General features: G+C 39.6%; 2 protein-coding genes across 4 annotated transcripts in view; one reads left to right on the top strand and one right to left on the bottom strand.

The window, feature by feature from the left end:
* Positions 1 to 461: 461 nt before the first annotated feature.
* LOC106013500 (sarcolemmal membrane-associated protein) lies at positions 462 to 5,436 on the bottom strand (the record flags this gene model as incomplete). The annotated part of the gene is given in 2 exon segments (XM_035973005.1): positions 462 to 680; positions 5,340 to 5,436. Coding segments are annotated over 2 exon segments (222 nt in total), but the record flags the coding sequence as incomplete, so codon positions are not given.
* Positions 5,437 to 5,552: 116 nt separating this feature from the next.
* The window catches only part of LOC101857685 (protein DENND6B), a 28,837-nt gene continuing 18,574 nt past the window's right edge, over positions 5,553 to 15,815 (top strand). For 2 of the 3 annotated variants that reach the window (XM_013089412.2, XM_005110794.3), the window contains exons 1-8: positions 5,553 to 5,799; positions 10,560 to 10,598; positions 11,167 to 11,209; positions 11,513 to 11,622; positions 12,543 to 12,623; positions 13,225 to 13,330; positions 14,102 to 14,181; positions 14,905 to 14,967. In XM_013089412.2, the coding sequence (XP_012944866.1) occupies positions 5,632 to 5,799; positions 10,560 to 10,598; positions 11,167 to 11,209; positions 11,513 to 11,622; positions 12,543 to 12,623; positions 13,225 to 13,330; positions 14,102 to 14,181; positions 14,905 to 14,967 (690 nt within the window). In that variant the 5' untranslated portion in view covers positions 5,553 to 5,631. The remainder of the gene's footprint in view (positions 5,800 to 10,559; positions 10,599 to 11,166; positions 11,210 to 11,512; positions 11,623 to 12,542; positions 12,624 to 13,224; positions 13,331 to 14,101; positions 14,182 to 14,904; positions 14,968 to 15,815) is intronic. The other variant, XM_013089411.2, reaches the window with a different exon arrangement.

Below are 15,815 nucleotides of genomic sequence, written 5' to 3'. Positions count from 1 at the left end.
TGACTCGGAGGAAAGCAATTACAAATGTTCGAAACCTCAGAATGAATTTTTTTTTTCAGGAAAGAGAATTTTGAAAACGCAATGAGAACTAGGGGGGGGGGGGTTGTCAGAAAGAGGGAAAGAATGAAGAAAGAGAGAGAGAGAGAAAGAGACAAGGAGAAAAACAGAGGAGGGAGAAGAGAGAGACAGATAGGGAATGGGGAGAGCTGAGGGCGGAAGAGAGAGGAGGAGAAAAAAAATGGAGAAAGGGAGAGAGAGAGAGAGAGAAAATGAAAGAGAAACTACAAACTCAACCAACACTAAATGGAAAACTCAAACTACCTAACATACAAACGTGGCATGATGCTAATCAACATATTATTACAAGAACCTATTTTAACATTATGGAAAGAGTCCGCATGAAAAATACACGACTCACAACAACAAAAAAAGATCAAACAGTTACGTAAGGGTGTACTCACCTTTCCCGCTTCATACCACAACATGGCATGGTGCCTGGACAGCACTTTACAATCGAATATTCCATTACTGGCAGAGGGTCTGGCCCGCGCCACAGACCTGCCAATCTTGACTGCTTCATGCAATGAAATGTGCCTCTCTTGAAACGGATGTGAGTTTGGACGGCATGACAGTATAGCCAATGCCGACATAGTTGGGCGAAGTTTTTCCTCCCCTTCCACCTGGAAAGACAAAAATTTTAATCTTTAAAATCCCATTCAAAAATAGACACAAAAAAACCCCAACAATTGACACACAAATACATGCTGCTTAATAACGTCGTTCATCCGTCCACCTTTCTGTCAACATGTCTAGCATTTTTTTAAAAACAAAAAAAGAGCTAGACTACTCAGCAGTATCTTGTCAAAAGTAATGTCAAATATGGTTCTATAACAATGACATATATATATATTATTTAATTGTAGTGTTTTTTTACCCAATCAACACAAATTATAAATTGGATTATTTTAGAGGGACGCTACTTCGATTCTCCCTGTCACTTTCAATGTGGGCTGGAAGGAATTCAAGCATCCCAGCAAAAAAAGAGACACTAAATAAAAAGCTCCCTAACTGAAGATCAAATTCATGATATATTGCTCAACCTTGAAGAGCTTAATGTCTATGCTACATACAACAGTGGTCTATACAGAAAGGAAGGTTTTATCGTAAAGTAGAACTTTATTCATGATTTACTTTTTAATAGTACTGATAGCACAGTTAACCTCAAATATGTGTACATCTTGGCAAAAAGGAAATTTAGTCACTGCTAAATGATAAAAGGTCACATTATGACATACAATTCACAGAGCAAAACAAAATATAATTACATTACATAATAACCGTACGTCTTCAGCATTCCAGCTCGATCATGTCTAACAAAGGTATATATTACTTAAATACATATAAGTCGTAACAGGTGTCACCCATAATAGTGAAATGTGACACTATCCAGCCAACCAGGTACAACATGTTAGTACATATTTTAAGAAAGTGTGAGCACACGGGAGAATGTGTAGGCCTACCTGTGTGTGCAAGAGAGTTTGTGTGTGTATTTGCATCTTCCCATCCAAGACAGTCGAAGTCAAAGTTTCCAAGAAGAGACTTTTATTATAATTCTTCCGTTCAAAACATCCATGAATTCATTTTCAAAGTCCCACTGGATACACCTATTACTATAGATATTCATCAAGACATACTACTGTACCAAGCTTTTGTAATATTTCAATACTAAACCAGTCAACCTAAAATCCAACGACACGGACAGTGATCGTGATAAAAAATAAACAATTCTCTTAATAATTATAAGAAATTACCAAAAAACATTGGACACTGTTCGACAAATGATGTATCATTTAGGAGCACTATAGCACACATCACACTGTTCAGACGAGTCAAATAAGAGAAAAGACAATTACGGTGACTTGAAAGGCATTGATAATTGATATTGAATAATAAAATGATAGTGACCCCAAAGTCATCCTAGCGTGCCTATCATGAGCGAAAAACGTGGAACTAAAATGATATGTGGTGGTATTGAGTATTGAATTGATCTATTTCTTTCAAGCACAGAAGATTGCAGTGCCATCCTCTCCCACAAGACAAGATTCATGCATAGTCTGTGTAAATTAGAGAATGTATTATAATCTAAGCTAACATGAAAATACAATATCAGCAGGTCGAGGTCAGGAGGAAAAGTGGCACACTCTAATTTAAAAGGTTCGACAAGTTTCAAAACCTGACAGCGAAAAAATTTTCTTGTAAAATGTTCTTCTTTCATCTCCTTTTCTCTAGATCTAGCCACATTCAGTCATCTGTGTGCATCTTAACTTTCTCTCCTCCACCCTTTGGCATCATCTGAGCTCCTCTGTCCTTTACTCCTGACTCTTTCTACTGCTACAAAAGTTTACTTCTTACTGCTGTCTTTCAGCCATATACATACACCCTTATATTAGGGTAGTAAGATCAAACTTCTAGCCTTCTTGGGTAAGGGCGAAAAATCTCAGAGATCCCAAGTGCAAGTTGCACGAGTTCAAGATCCCTTAGTATAGTGGTCCTAATTTAGATAGGTGGAAGCTTCGGCTGTCACCTGGGTAAAAGTCAAAATTAATTTCAACCAAAACTTGAAAACACTCTAAGACTCTAGTCAGTATAGAATCCCTGGTGAGAAAAACGCACCCGTTATTCTCACCTCCGCCACGGTGTGGGCATGTTTCCTCATGTGAATGTATACTGACTGGCATAAATAACGTGAAAAAGTAACACAGTGTGTAGAAAACAAAACTGAGTATTTTCGTGAGTTGTTTTCATTTGTCTCTATTTACAATGTGTTCTTGTTATTGGATTGGCACCATTTAAAAAACACAACATGATGCCCATTCGCCGCTTATCCATCAAACAATACAACAAAGCAACCCTCTCAATGGTACGCAATTAAAACATGAATTGAATCGTGAATTTTTGCTCTAACATGTTAAGTTGGTCTGGCCTATAAATTCTCTGCCCTAAAATATTTGATTGAGTGTTGCATAGTCCGACTATCAAGATGCCATGATTATCTGTGGAAAATTGAGAAAGAGCTATTGGATGTCTGCAAGTCGGCGGGAACCCTCAGCAAGTGGCAACAGTCCTGGGAGTGCATGCCAGCACTATCTACCGCCTGCAAAACAGATTCCAGGCAACCAACTCCACGAGAGATCTCCAAAGAAGAGGGAAGACCTTGACTAACAACAGCTGCCCAAGACCGCTTCGTCATGCTTCAGCATCGCCGATATCTACGGTTGTCTGCCTCAGAGACAGCCTATGAACGCACGGTAGAGCCGTGAGTGACCGCACCATACGCCGCCGACTTGTGGCCAGGGGGCTGCGTTGTCGGCATCCGGAGCAGAGAGCACCCCTGAGCGTCCATCATCGACGAGCGCGTCTCCAGTGGACTCAGAACCACATTAACTGGCGTCATCGACAGTGGCAGCATGTGATCTTCAGTGACGAGAGTCACTTCTGCATCGATCCTGACAATAGACAGTCCGAATTTGGCTCCGCCCCTGACAACACTACTCTGACGAGAACATCTGGGAGAGAGACCCGTGGGGAGGAAAAAGCGTGATGAAATGGGGCGCAATCGGTATCAGCCAAAGACCCATAATCTTCCAAAATTTAGGACCTGGACGTGGCAACGGAGTGACGGTGCAGCGCTACATCAACAAAGTCCTGCAGCCCCATGTTGTTCCATTTTTCCAGAGACATCAAAACCACCTCTTTCAACAGGATATGCCCGGCCTCATACAGCACGTGCTACCCAGCAGTTCCTGGTGCAAAACAACATACCCACCATGCCTAACCAACCCCGATCACCAGATGTGAACCCAATAGAACACCTTTGGGAAATCCTTCAGAGGTGTCTCACCCAACTCCAGCCCAGACCCCGGACAGCTGCACAACTGGGCGCTGCTATTCTTCAGGAGTGGGTGCAGGTCCCCAACTGCCAAATCAATCGCTTGGTCCACTCTATTCACCCCCAATGCACTGCTGTCATCAACGCTAATGGAGGCCATACCAGATACTGACTGGAACTTAAGCCCCAAGGTCAAGGTCATTGATGCCGAATAACAAAATCTGTCCCCGAGGAAATCCCCAACTCTCAAGCATTGTTTTATAGTGCAATTTGAGACACCTCAAAACTGTTTCTCTATATAAAAATATTGCTTCAATTTACTCTCCTCTTCAAGTGTCATGTGAATTCGCATTACTTTTGCCTGTGAGTATAGATCTAGGCCAACTATTGATTCCTGTTGCCATAGACATGGCAGCCTTAATTTTTAAAAAAACCAAAAATAGCCTTCTTAAAATTAGGCAATATTTGTGAGTATTGGTATATCTAGAAGTATCAGATCCGTTCTGCTCTTGACATTTCATTCTTGCATATAATTACCATGGATCTAGATATCTAGATCTAGATTCTAGATCTAGTGTAGCTTAGCTTGTTTGTTTGTTTGTTTTCACTGTTGCTTGCTGTTCATGGTGTGAGGATAGCCTTCACCCAGCCCATGATTAAATAAACTAACGAAGGCCATAAAAAAACTAAACTTATCTATCTAGATCTAGGTCTGTACAATTTATAAGTTATTCTCTATGACTCTGTGCTGTTCTGTGTGTGTCTGTGCTATAGCGCACCTGAGGTGGGAGAGAATAGCAAGACACAGACAGGGAGAGATTAGCAAGACACAGACAGGGAGAGAATAGCCACTTCCAGTATAAAAAAGAGAGAACCTTCGAAATTAGAATGTGGCTGCCTGTGAAGGCAAGAAGCGCTGTGAAGTAGGAAAAATGGTCACATATAATAAATCAATTGCACTGCAGGTTGATGAACCAGCACTCGTCTAGATCTAGATCTAGACACCCTGATTTCTAAAGATCTGAGAATGCAAAGAAGTTCTAAGACAGGAGACGGAGAGTGAAAATAAACCTGAAACCGAGATAGACTATAGCCTCCACAAATTTGAGTCCTTAGCAGACTCCACAAGTCTATGAACAAAGAAAAGAAATCAAATAATGCAGTGCTGAAAAAAAACCCACAAGACTGGGACAGTACATTAAGTCAGGGTAGAGCCAACATTCCATCACATAGTCTACGCACTTCACAACGTCTTCACTGACTTCCACCACACGAGAAAGCAAAACAAACTCGGCTTGGCTTTGCCTTGACTGCACTTTACAGCAGGAAATCCGACCATGGGACCAAGTTCTCATCCGATGATACAACCTTTTCTGAAAACAAGTGGAAAATAACAAGCAAGACGACGCTTAACCATCTCCAATAATACTTCTTCAAGAACAACTCTTACCATGTTACATTGCCTCAATTTGTTTCTTCCTCTATGAGACGGCCATTTTGCTAATTTCTTACTATACTCTTTAAATGTGTATTATGTCAATTTGTGAGTCACACGAGAGCAATAGCTGCTCAAAAAACGTCTTTGTTGACTATTTAATATTTTCAGGTAATATTTTGGGATAAATTTTAATTGCTGTTTGTGTATATGAACATCATCTCAAATTAAATCACAAACAATTTTGTTAAAGGCTGGAAGGAAGTTGGAAGTTGATAAGGTCAAGGCTGGGATACACAAAACAAAGATGGACGCCCACAGAGAAGATGGGCTTATTGACAGCCCGAACTTCATACAGAATGACGACGAACTACTCAACAGAACGCTGGCTGTCTTGCCATGGGATCGATTTTCAAATTGGATACATTGTGCGTGTGTGGTGACTTTTGATTTAGAACTTGGTCAGGCGATGGAGGTAAGACATAGGCAATAGATTACATGTAGACAAGTAGATCTAGAAATCTAGAGTCTAGTGTACTAATATTTTAATAAAATAGAACAGTCTAAAGTAAAGGAATTCACTAGCCAGAGTCGTATGTTTTTAAAAACAATAGCCTAAACTGAAAGCTGTGGTAAATTTTTACTTTCACTCCCGCACACAGATGCACTGTTTCAGGGGTCAAACTGCTGTACTGTTTGCTGCAGATCACACATGCATGATAAAGTCACTAAAACTGTCGCAAATCAATTATTTTCAAGACAATTTCAAATCAAAATCTAACTGTAAAATATCAAATTATGGGCAGGCCCCCCTGGTACCCCCCGATTGGTCCAAAGCACGTCTATCTCGGTTAAAAGCAATCAAATATTTCAAAAACTATAATTTGCGACGGAAATGAAGTTGATATTCGTGTTCTGCGCATTAATATTTAGTAGAAAATAGACAACTGGTAGCTGAGTGTGAGACGGGAGGGAAAGTAAAAAAATACCAAAGCTGTTTAATAAAATAATGTTTGTAATAGATCTAGATCTAGAATCTAGTGTGTCAGAATTGGATTGGCTTGAAACCCAAGAAACATTTTATCCCTAACAGAACTCACAACAAAGGAAGTGGCTATTCTCAGATCGACCTCTCACCCCGGGTGAGACTTGCCACCGTAGGCTATTCTCACCTGGTGTGAAACAAGACCTGTTTTTCCTAATTTCGGAATACTTTCTATCGGTGTGGATGATCAAATGGATAAAGGCAAAGAAAAGATTACGTTATAACACAAAAGTAAGCTAATTTTATCGACTACAAAGATGCTATGGCTATTTCACTTTTCGAATCGAGCCGAACAACGGGGGTCGCCATTTTGTTTTGCCGGGAAGTTCTCGCAAGATCTACTCCTCCCCTCTTCTCTCTCTCTGTCTCTTTCTGAATACTGTCTATCGGTGTGGACGATCAAATTGACCAACAAAGTTTAAAAATGATAAAACGCAAAAGTAAATGAATTTGGTTGTCTACAAAGATGCTACGACTATTTAACTTTTTTTCGAATCAAGCCGAACTACGCGGGTCACCATTTTGTTTTGCCCGGAAGTTCTCGCGCTACTCCTCTCTCTCTCAATTTCTCTCTCTCTCTCTCTCTCTCTCTCTCTCTCTCTCCACTGCCCACAGACAAAATTGTACGCTTTTAGTAGGCTACAGTTGTAATGGAACGTTTGTTCACGGCACAGAATTCTACGTGGTTTAGGTTGAACGCAAAATTTGTTGGCCTAGATCTAGGCTATAACGGTGAACGCGCACCGGGTGAGAATAGCCAAAAGACTCGCCTGCAGTGCTATTCTCACCCTGGGTGAGAATAGAGGTGGCCATTGGTAAAAGCCAAGAAAAAATTACGTTATAGCACAAAATCAAAATGTGACAAAAGTAAGCTGAATTTGATCGTCTTCAAAGATGCTATATATGGCTATTTCACTTTTCGAATCGAGCCGAACTACGCGGGTTGCCATTTTGTTTTGCCCGGAAGTTCTCGCAAGATCTACTCCTCCCCTCTCTCTCTCTCTCTGTGTCTCTTTCTGAATACTGTCTATCGGTGCAGATGATCAAATTGACCAAAACAAAGTTTAAAAATAATGTTAAAACACAAAAGTAAATTAATTTGGTCATCTACAAAGATGCTACGGCTGATTAACTTTCCGACTCGAGCCGAACTACGCGGATCGCCATTTTGTTTTGCCCGGAAGTTCTTGTGCTACTCCTCTCTCTCTCTCTCTTTCTCTCTCTCCACTGCCCACAAACAAAATTGCACGCTTTTAGGCTAACACTAACAGTAGTAATAGAACGTTTTATAAGATAGAGAGCTAAAGAGAGAGAGTGTAGAATTCTGGGGTTCAGGGTGAACGCTTTAAAACTGGTTGGCCTAGGCTATACTATAACGGTGAACACCCACCGGGTGAGAATAGCCAAAAGACTCGCCTGCGCTATTCTCACCCGGGGTGAGAATAGAGGTGGCCACAACAAAAACACGCAGTACCTATCCTTGACCCGTTGGCGATTTTAGTTGTCTCGCGTGTTCAGCTCAGCGGAGTGAGAGGGGAAGCCGAGTGAGAGAGGGAGGCGAGTTGAGTCCTGTGAATTTAAAATGGGGGCAACCTGGTGGCTGCATCTCCTGGGAGGGAAAGGCCCATCAAGGGGTTTGTTTCTCGGCCGGGTCACACACAACACTTAAAAATCTATGTTTTATTGAATTGTGAATTGTGGGCTATGCCGAAGTGTCAAGCTCTGCATCTAGTGTGGCTAAAGCTTGGCCACACTGCAGCAGAGCGGAGCGGTGAACATGAAATGCAAAGGCCCCATTTACACGTACAGTTCATTGATCGACAAACTGTACTGTAGGATATATCGAAAGGATGACCGGCGTGGAAACGAGCAATCTTATCGATATATCTGTCGAAGTCGAAGGGTTCTCAGTCCAACCACCAGACATCTGGCGACCCCGGGAGGAAAAACGCAAGTGAGAATAATGATAAGGGTAGATCTAGGCCTAATAAAAAGACAGAATACCCAAAACAAAATAAAAAGGGCGGAGACGAAAAACCGGATGAGAATAATGGGCTGTTGTTCTCTCACCATAGTATCCATTTTATTCTCACCCTGGGTGAGAATAATATTATATCCATTTTATCCTCACCCCGGGTGAGAATCACAGTGGTAGTCTAAGTAGTCTCAGTAAAATTGAACTTGATCGACCCAACACCGAACGAAGCCAGAACTACTTTTGAGCCTCGCTGTGCAATGCCATACCAAGGAGGCAGTGGAATACTGATCAAGACTGGTGATACCGAACTCGACCACCGTGTACCCGCAGGCCGGTATTGTTCCAGCTATAGAGCCGAGCTTGTAGCTCTCGACACAGCGCTGGGCATCTTGTTATAATTTCACTACATACAGCAGGCAGCTTTCCGAACAGTGTACGAATTCATGATGTCATGTATACACTGATTCCAGGTCAGCAGTCATGCGTCTCTCGTACGGCCCAGCCAACTAATCGGAAAAGGTGGCAGCGTCTACACACCCTCTGTCAACTCTCCAAATGTTCCAGCCACATACAGTGGATTCCAGGCCATGCTGGACTGGCTGGGAACGAGGAAGTTGACAGCATCGCTAAAGAAGCAGTAGTGCTTACCCAGATTGACGTGCCAATCGATTTCTCAACAGCTAGAGCCGTCATCCACCGGTCGACCTGCGCAAAGTTGAAAAGAGAGGCGAAACCCAAAATGCCGTTTGCCCAGCCGCCATCATACCTGCTTGAGGCTTCTTTCAGACGACAGGACTACCGGCTTCTCTTCCAGATGAGAACTGGTGGAAAATCACCCAAGCTGAGATCGTATCTCCACAAAATTGCGACAGCAGACAACCCAGATCCGTCCTGTCGAGCCTGCAAGGAGGAGGACGAGACTATGGACCATGTGTTCCTGAGATGTCCCACCAACTATGGAGCCAGAACTCGTCTGCTGGGACATTTCAGTAACCGACTTTCAGCACTCTTCAAGGACCCCCGAGCGACTTATTGAGTTCCTACGTTTGCTGGCGGCATAGCTGACTGTTTATGGTGCCACAGCTCCAGAAGAGAGAGAGAGAATGCCATACCAACTATTAAAATTAATGTTTCTGGTCCACTTTTCTTTTCTCTGTTGCCCTCCTGAAACCCACCACTGTTGTTGTCAGTGCACATTATATTGCATGTAAACACGGTGAGTCCACCAAAGCTAAATCCGTCCCTAGTCTCATGACGTAGAATTTATCGTGATAAAGGTCTTCCAGTTTCTGATGATAAGATTATAGAGGTCTTTTTAATTTAATTATAGTCTTATTCCAGAGATACCTGACATTCCCAGCTTTCCATGAGAGACATGATGAGGTCAATTGATATATATATATATATAATCAATGAGATTCTTTGAGAATGTGTGTGACTGAGTATTACCTTGTAAGTTGACAAGCTTAATTATTTCCTTGATTTTAAGCCCTGTTTAATATTCATCAAGTATACCCCCCCCAAAAAAACAACACCCAACAACAACTTGTAAATAATCCGATACAAGTGTGTGCAGGTTTTTGGCAGCCTTTTAGAGTGCAACATGTTGAACAGTTGTTTCATGTCATCCATGATATTTGTTGAATTCAGGTTACAATAAAGTACGGATTAAGTTGCTATAACCGTACCTGATTACGGTGACCAGAATCCAGCAAAAAAGTAAAAGATTGCTAATTTCATTCTATAGGATGGATGGCCTTCTCCATAAATAACAGCAGTCTGCTCTTTTGTTGTATGACTGCATTTAAATCTTTTCTAAAAATACATTTTTAATTTATAAATTTTTATGTCTTGTAACTTTACTAATAGTCATATTTTTCACAGCAAATATGATCAGTTGCCATACTGTGGCTGGGTTTTTTTTCTTGCATAGTGTTCTTTGTCATATTATGATTGTATATTTGAAGGAATTGTGTACGTTGAATGGGCCAGTGGGCAGTGTATACATAAAACATTGATTTAAATCTTATTTTATTGGGAAGCGCATAGAGCTACCAGGGAGTGGGTGCTGTAGAAGCGATCTTTATTATTAGATTATTAATTATATGGACCAAGGACGCAGATGATTTGTTTTGCTGTATGTGTGGTAACATGTTGTAATCATACTGAACTGTGTGTGTAATTGTTTTATTTTACTTTTATGTTCTTTCAGCTGATCTATCCTGGTCATGTCAAGCTCACAGACAAAGAGGTTGGTTAGTCTGGCTTGTAATGTGTTCTCAAGAACATTTTTAAAAATCTTTAATCAATGTAATGTAGATCGAGCTTGTGAAATTTTTCTGAAACTAACAAAGTCTGCTTGTGATGTCCACTTTTGTGTGTGTAATGTGTAGGAGCTCTAGTGTTTGATTTTAAAAGGCATTTTATAAATTTTGTAAGGTTCAAGGACAGCAGCACAAGGCACAGCAGTAAATGAGATTAGATTATTTACTTGAAATTTGAATTTAAGTTTCACTTTAAAAATATTAATGAATCATGAGAGTCTGTTTTAATAGCAGACTTCCCCCAATGTGTGAAGCCACTAATTAGGTATTTCTGGTCTTTTTTGTTGTGTTCATAGTTTGTATAACAACCAATGGGTACTAGGTTAGGTTTGGTCTGCTTTCATGTTTCGCTCCCCCCGTGTTAGGATATGAGTTTAAATAAAGTTTAATATCTGCAGAATCATTTGCACATTGAACTGTTAAATAAAAGCAGTATGGTTTTCATGGTCTTTCCTCCCAACACTGACTCATTTTCCTATCATTTTACCTTCACAGAAAATGAATATCTGCTACCTGTCATTTCCTGATTCAAATTCTGGTGAGTAATTTTCTTGTACAAGTATCATAGTATGGGATATTTGTACTCCAATTATTCTATATAGAATTGTGATGCCAAAATGGTGTCCTGCTGCTTGTAAAATCCAAGCAACGTCTGTACTTTCTGGAAAAGTGTTTGTATCTCAGCTGATTAGATGAAATACATACTTCATATTATGCGGTTTTGTGTCTCTTTGTGGTGACTTCGGTCTGTCATTTTTGTTTTTGTATTGCTTCTGCTCATAGGTTTTGTCAAACTGTTGATTTGTGATTTTTATCTATACTGGACATTGGTCATCCTCAGGGTGTATGGGCGACACACAGTTCCACTTTAGGATCCGTCAGTGTCCGGGGAGAAAGTCACTCATGAGGGCTCACAGTCAGTACAACAGAGATGCTCCCATAGCTCTACAGGTGAGTTTGGAGTTAATAATGATGATGATAATGATAATAATAAATAATAATTATAATAATGATAATAATAATAATGGTAATAATAATAATGATAATTATAATAATAATGATGATGATGATGATAATTGCATTAATAAAGTGCATCCATGCTCTACAGTCTGCTCTGTGCACTTTACAATTATTACCCTAACAGATCCCGGAACACTCAGAAACATTCTTGGCTTCCCAAGAAGCATATATACAGTAAACAGCCGATGAAGCACTTGAACAAAGATGAAGGGCTGCATTTCATTTCAGTATTCCTTTTGATGAACAGTGTTGAACTTCACTACAACTCTCTGAGTAGGATGAATTTTTCTACTATTACCATCACGGTCTTCCTAGAGAAATTAAAGCAGTGCGGTTTGTAGAAGACATATATTCTTTGTTATTGACTAACTCGGAATATTTCCCTCTACTGATTGTCAAGTGTCCACTCAGCTGAAGAAAATAAAGTGACCTACTTTTTATTATAAAGATACTGTAGCCTGTCTAGCTCAGTCTGGTTTTGAAATTCTCTTTTCAAGATTCCAGATGGTAGCCATTTATTTGATTGCTGCTGCAGACACTCGCTAGCACACACTCTCACTCGTGAATACTAACATTTCTGTTCCTGTGCTTCTTTGCACACAACTCTATTCATGCATGTAAAATAATATGTTCTTTGCAGAAATATTGAATGTCCCTGTTCATACTTGCAGATAACAGAGTTATCTTTCTTCAGCTCTAGCCATGACAGACAAAAATGTGACTTTGCACATGTAGATGAAGGGAAGAAAGAATGTTGGCAATTGGGGATAAATCAGTAGGTTAGTTTTCTGTACACAAAGCTCAGCAACATGTTGATGTTGACTTTTCCCTCTCTTCTCCCCATCTGCCAGTGCGACGATGCCCATTACTTCGGCTTTGTGTACTTCAGACAGACAAAGGACAGATCGATACGAAGAGGATATTTTCAGAAGGTAACATGTCAGATTCTTGTTATGTATACGTTGAACCTGCTCACACGGCCACCTGTCCAAGACAGTCACGTGTACAAATGACCACTTACCGCCTCCCAGTTCCCACCTTGTGTTTTTCAATAGTATAATATTACTCAATTACTGTCAAGACGTCCACCTTTTTATGTTGACCAGTTTTCTTGTATGGCTTGACCGGCGTTGTGTTATACAAGAACAGGGAGTAACTGTTTATTTCTATTAAATGTGCTGTAATAAACTGACAAATGTATCTTGTTCAGGCATTTTGTAAAAACCGTGTGAAAATGCTTGTGCTTGTATTAAGCTGCTATGATTTGAATGTACTCTACTCTGTCTACTTTAGAAGAAATCCTATTGTGTTTATTTGAGTCTTCTATCCACCACCCATTCTTTTTGTATTCGGATGCTCTAGTTGTTGGGAAAAAACTTTGTGCCAAATGTTTTGCTGAATAATACATTTTGGTGTTGATTTCTTTGAGCACGAAAAGATGAGAAGAATCAGAGCTACGGATTATTTAGTAACTGACATAAATGTAGAGAATGTTCTCTCCTAATGTTTAACTGAGGTGTATTTTTTTTCCAGTCGGTGGTCCTTGTGACAAAATTGCCGTTTGTGGCCTTGTTCAATCAAATCATCAGCATTATTGCCCCAGAGTACTTTGACAACGGGGAACCTAGTCTTGAGGCAGGTAAGTGGGTATCACCGTAATCTTTTTTGATAATTTAGAAGGATTGCATTTTGTCACCTTCATTCAACGTTGAAGTCCGTCAGAATTTGAAGAGAAAAAAAAAAGAAAAGAAAATCAAGTATGTTGTAGAGTTTGATCAATTGGGCTTAGTCTCTTTTGTCCTTTTCAAATGATAATGGATTTCGATTAAGATAATGTCCAAGGGGAAATAAAACAGTTTTTCCCTTTTATGAAAACCCCTCAGACTGACATATATGGCATTTATGACTGATGGCAACAATTCATTATGCTGAATAGTGAATGCCTGCAAGTCTTTTGTTCTTGGGTCTTGTACATTTGTAAATTTTCTTCTTTTCAGCTGTAAGTTGAATTGAATTTCATGAAAACTCAAGTTATTAATATTTTTATACATGTTTAAAACTTTCTAGTTCAACTGGGTGTTCAACTTATATAAGATTACTTGCAATAGGCACATTTTCATGTATATTTATCACGTAGCTTGTCAAAATGGGGCATAAGTCGTAGTGAAGCTGCATGTTTCTTTAAAGAGGTAAGATTTTGTGCGATTGATTTATTCACCATCAAGTCATTAAAAAAATTATGATTTCTTCCACTGAAAATGTGGGCGCGGTGCCAGACTTTTGTCAATGGAGGGTAACCATTTATGAACATTTTTAGCGTGTACTTTTCAGAGCTTAATGCATCTCATTTTCACCTAATGAGATTTTCTTGTCTTTTAAACGAATTTGGACGATTGCTTTTCTCCCGTAGCCTGCCATGACATAGATCAGTGGCCAATCCCCGTGCCAGGTGACACCCTCAACCTGCCCATCATGGGCACTGTCCTGCAGGTAACCCTCTTTTTCTTTTTCCCATTATTTCAGCTGTTGTTGGGGTTTTTTTATTTTGCTGTTTCACTTCGTCGTTTTGGGGAATTTTTTGGCTGTAATAATGTATATATATTTTTTATGCTTGTTTTGCTCTGTGTTTCTAGCAGCTTCCTTCTCTGGACTGCTGATTGTGGGACATTTGTTATACTGTATTTGTTCCTTTGCCATCATCTATTTGTATTGATTTTCCTCATATAAACCTGTAATTATTGTTTTAGTTCTAATACAACTTGTGCTACTTCAAAGCTCATTAATTTCTAATAATGTTTCAATGTCTTATCAAATCTCCAGATTATAACAAACTAAAAAATAATTTCCACATACTGCTTTAGTGCTATTAACTATTATTTTGCCCTTGTAAAAAATTTTTATTACAATGAAATCAGAAATGCAAGTACGTATCAGGTATCTGTGCTTAAAATAAGGTGCCATTGAGAGCAAATATTTCTAGTTTTGTTTGAAAAAGGAAAACCATTTATATATAGCTGTTCCTTTTGTTTGATTTTCCATTGTAAAATGTTCATCTCCACTGGTCTATGCGTCTATGCACATTAGATAACTAGGTGGTTATGTTGTGCTCTTGTCGTAGGTTGAATGTTTTGTTTTCTTTGTTTTTGCAATTGTTTTTCTTTTGTTTCTTGAGTTTTTCATTTTGTGTTTCTGCCACCCATTTTGGTGATGTAGGTACGAGTGCCGAGTCGATCAGACAAGCTGATAGGTCCCGCACAGACCAGATCAGAGCATGGGGTGAGAACGCTAGATAATGTGGACTGGAATGTTGTCCCACATACTCACTGCTAGAGTTCATAGACGAAGTTCAACTGTGCTCTCAAATTGCGTTACTCTATGTTCTGCAAGGCACTCACAGAATGATATGCTTGTGGCGTACTGTATTTCTAATCACATTATAATGTTGTGGTCGTAACAAACTGGAAAGTCAAAGGGGAAATGAACACCATAAGTGACCTTGGGAAAGAAATGAAGTGCTAGTTCGATAAAACATATGTGGAGCATTGTGGTGAAATCAGGCACTCTTCAAAATAATGAAATAGAAGATATCGCCATTTTACCGCCAGTTTGACAATTTTTTTCTAATTTTTGTTTTTTGGCTCAACACCTTTTATGTCCATTCAGAAAGATATTTCTGCGTGGATTTACTGAAAAACACTGATTAAGCGCTCAAAAAATGTAAATTTTCACTTTCCAAGGTTTCTCAAGCTTTGGAAATCAACAAACTTTGGCGGCCATTTTGTCGCTAATTTTACCTCTAAAACCAGGCGTCCCCGACCTCTTTCAATCGCAAATATCTCAACTTCTATTTTAGGTACATGTGTATTATTTTCATAGAAACATAGTCAAATGAACTATCTTTAGTATAATACCAAAAACTACAGATGCAGATGCGCAAAAATTGACGAGCGCCCAATTCCACAGCGTCGTAACACATATTTAAAACATATCTAGTTATAGGACTTTTGACTTTTTTGGGGTTGCTTATTTTTTACATAATAAGGATGAAGCAATTTGATTTGGAAAGGTCACTTGCATTCAGAAAAATTATTCCCTTAATGTATTCCACAATGTTGTCCTGTATA

This window comes from Aplysia californica, unplaced genomic scaffold (genome assembly GCF_000002075.1).
Source record: "Aplysia californica isolate F4 #8 unplaced genomic scaffold, AplCal3.0 scaffold00946, whole genome shotgun sequence".
NCBI classification, from domain to species: Eukaryota; Metazoa; Mollusca; class Gastropoda; order Aplysiida; family Aplysiidae; genus Aplysia; species Aplysia californica.
The sequence above is the reverse complement of the archived record's forward strand: the minus strand, read 5'-3'. Positions and strand labels throughout refer to the sequence as shown.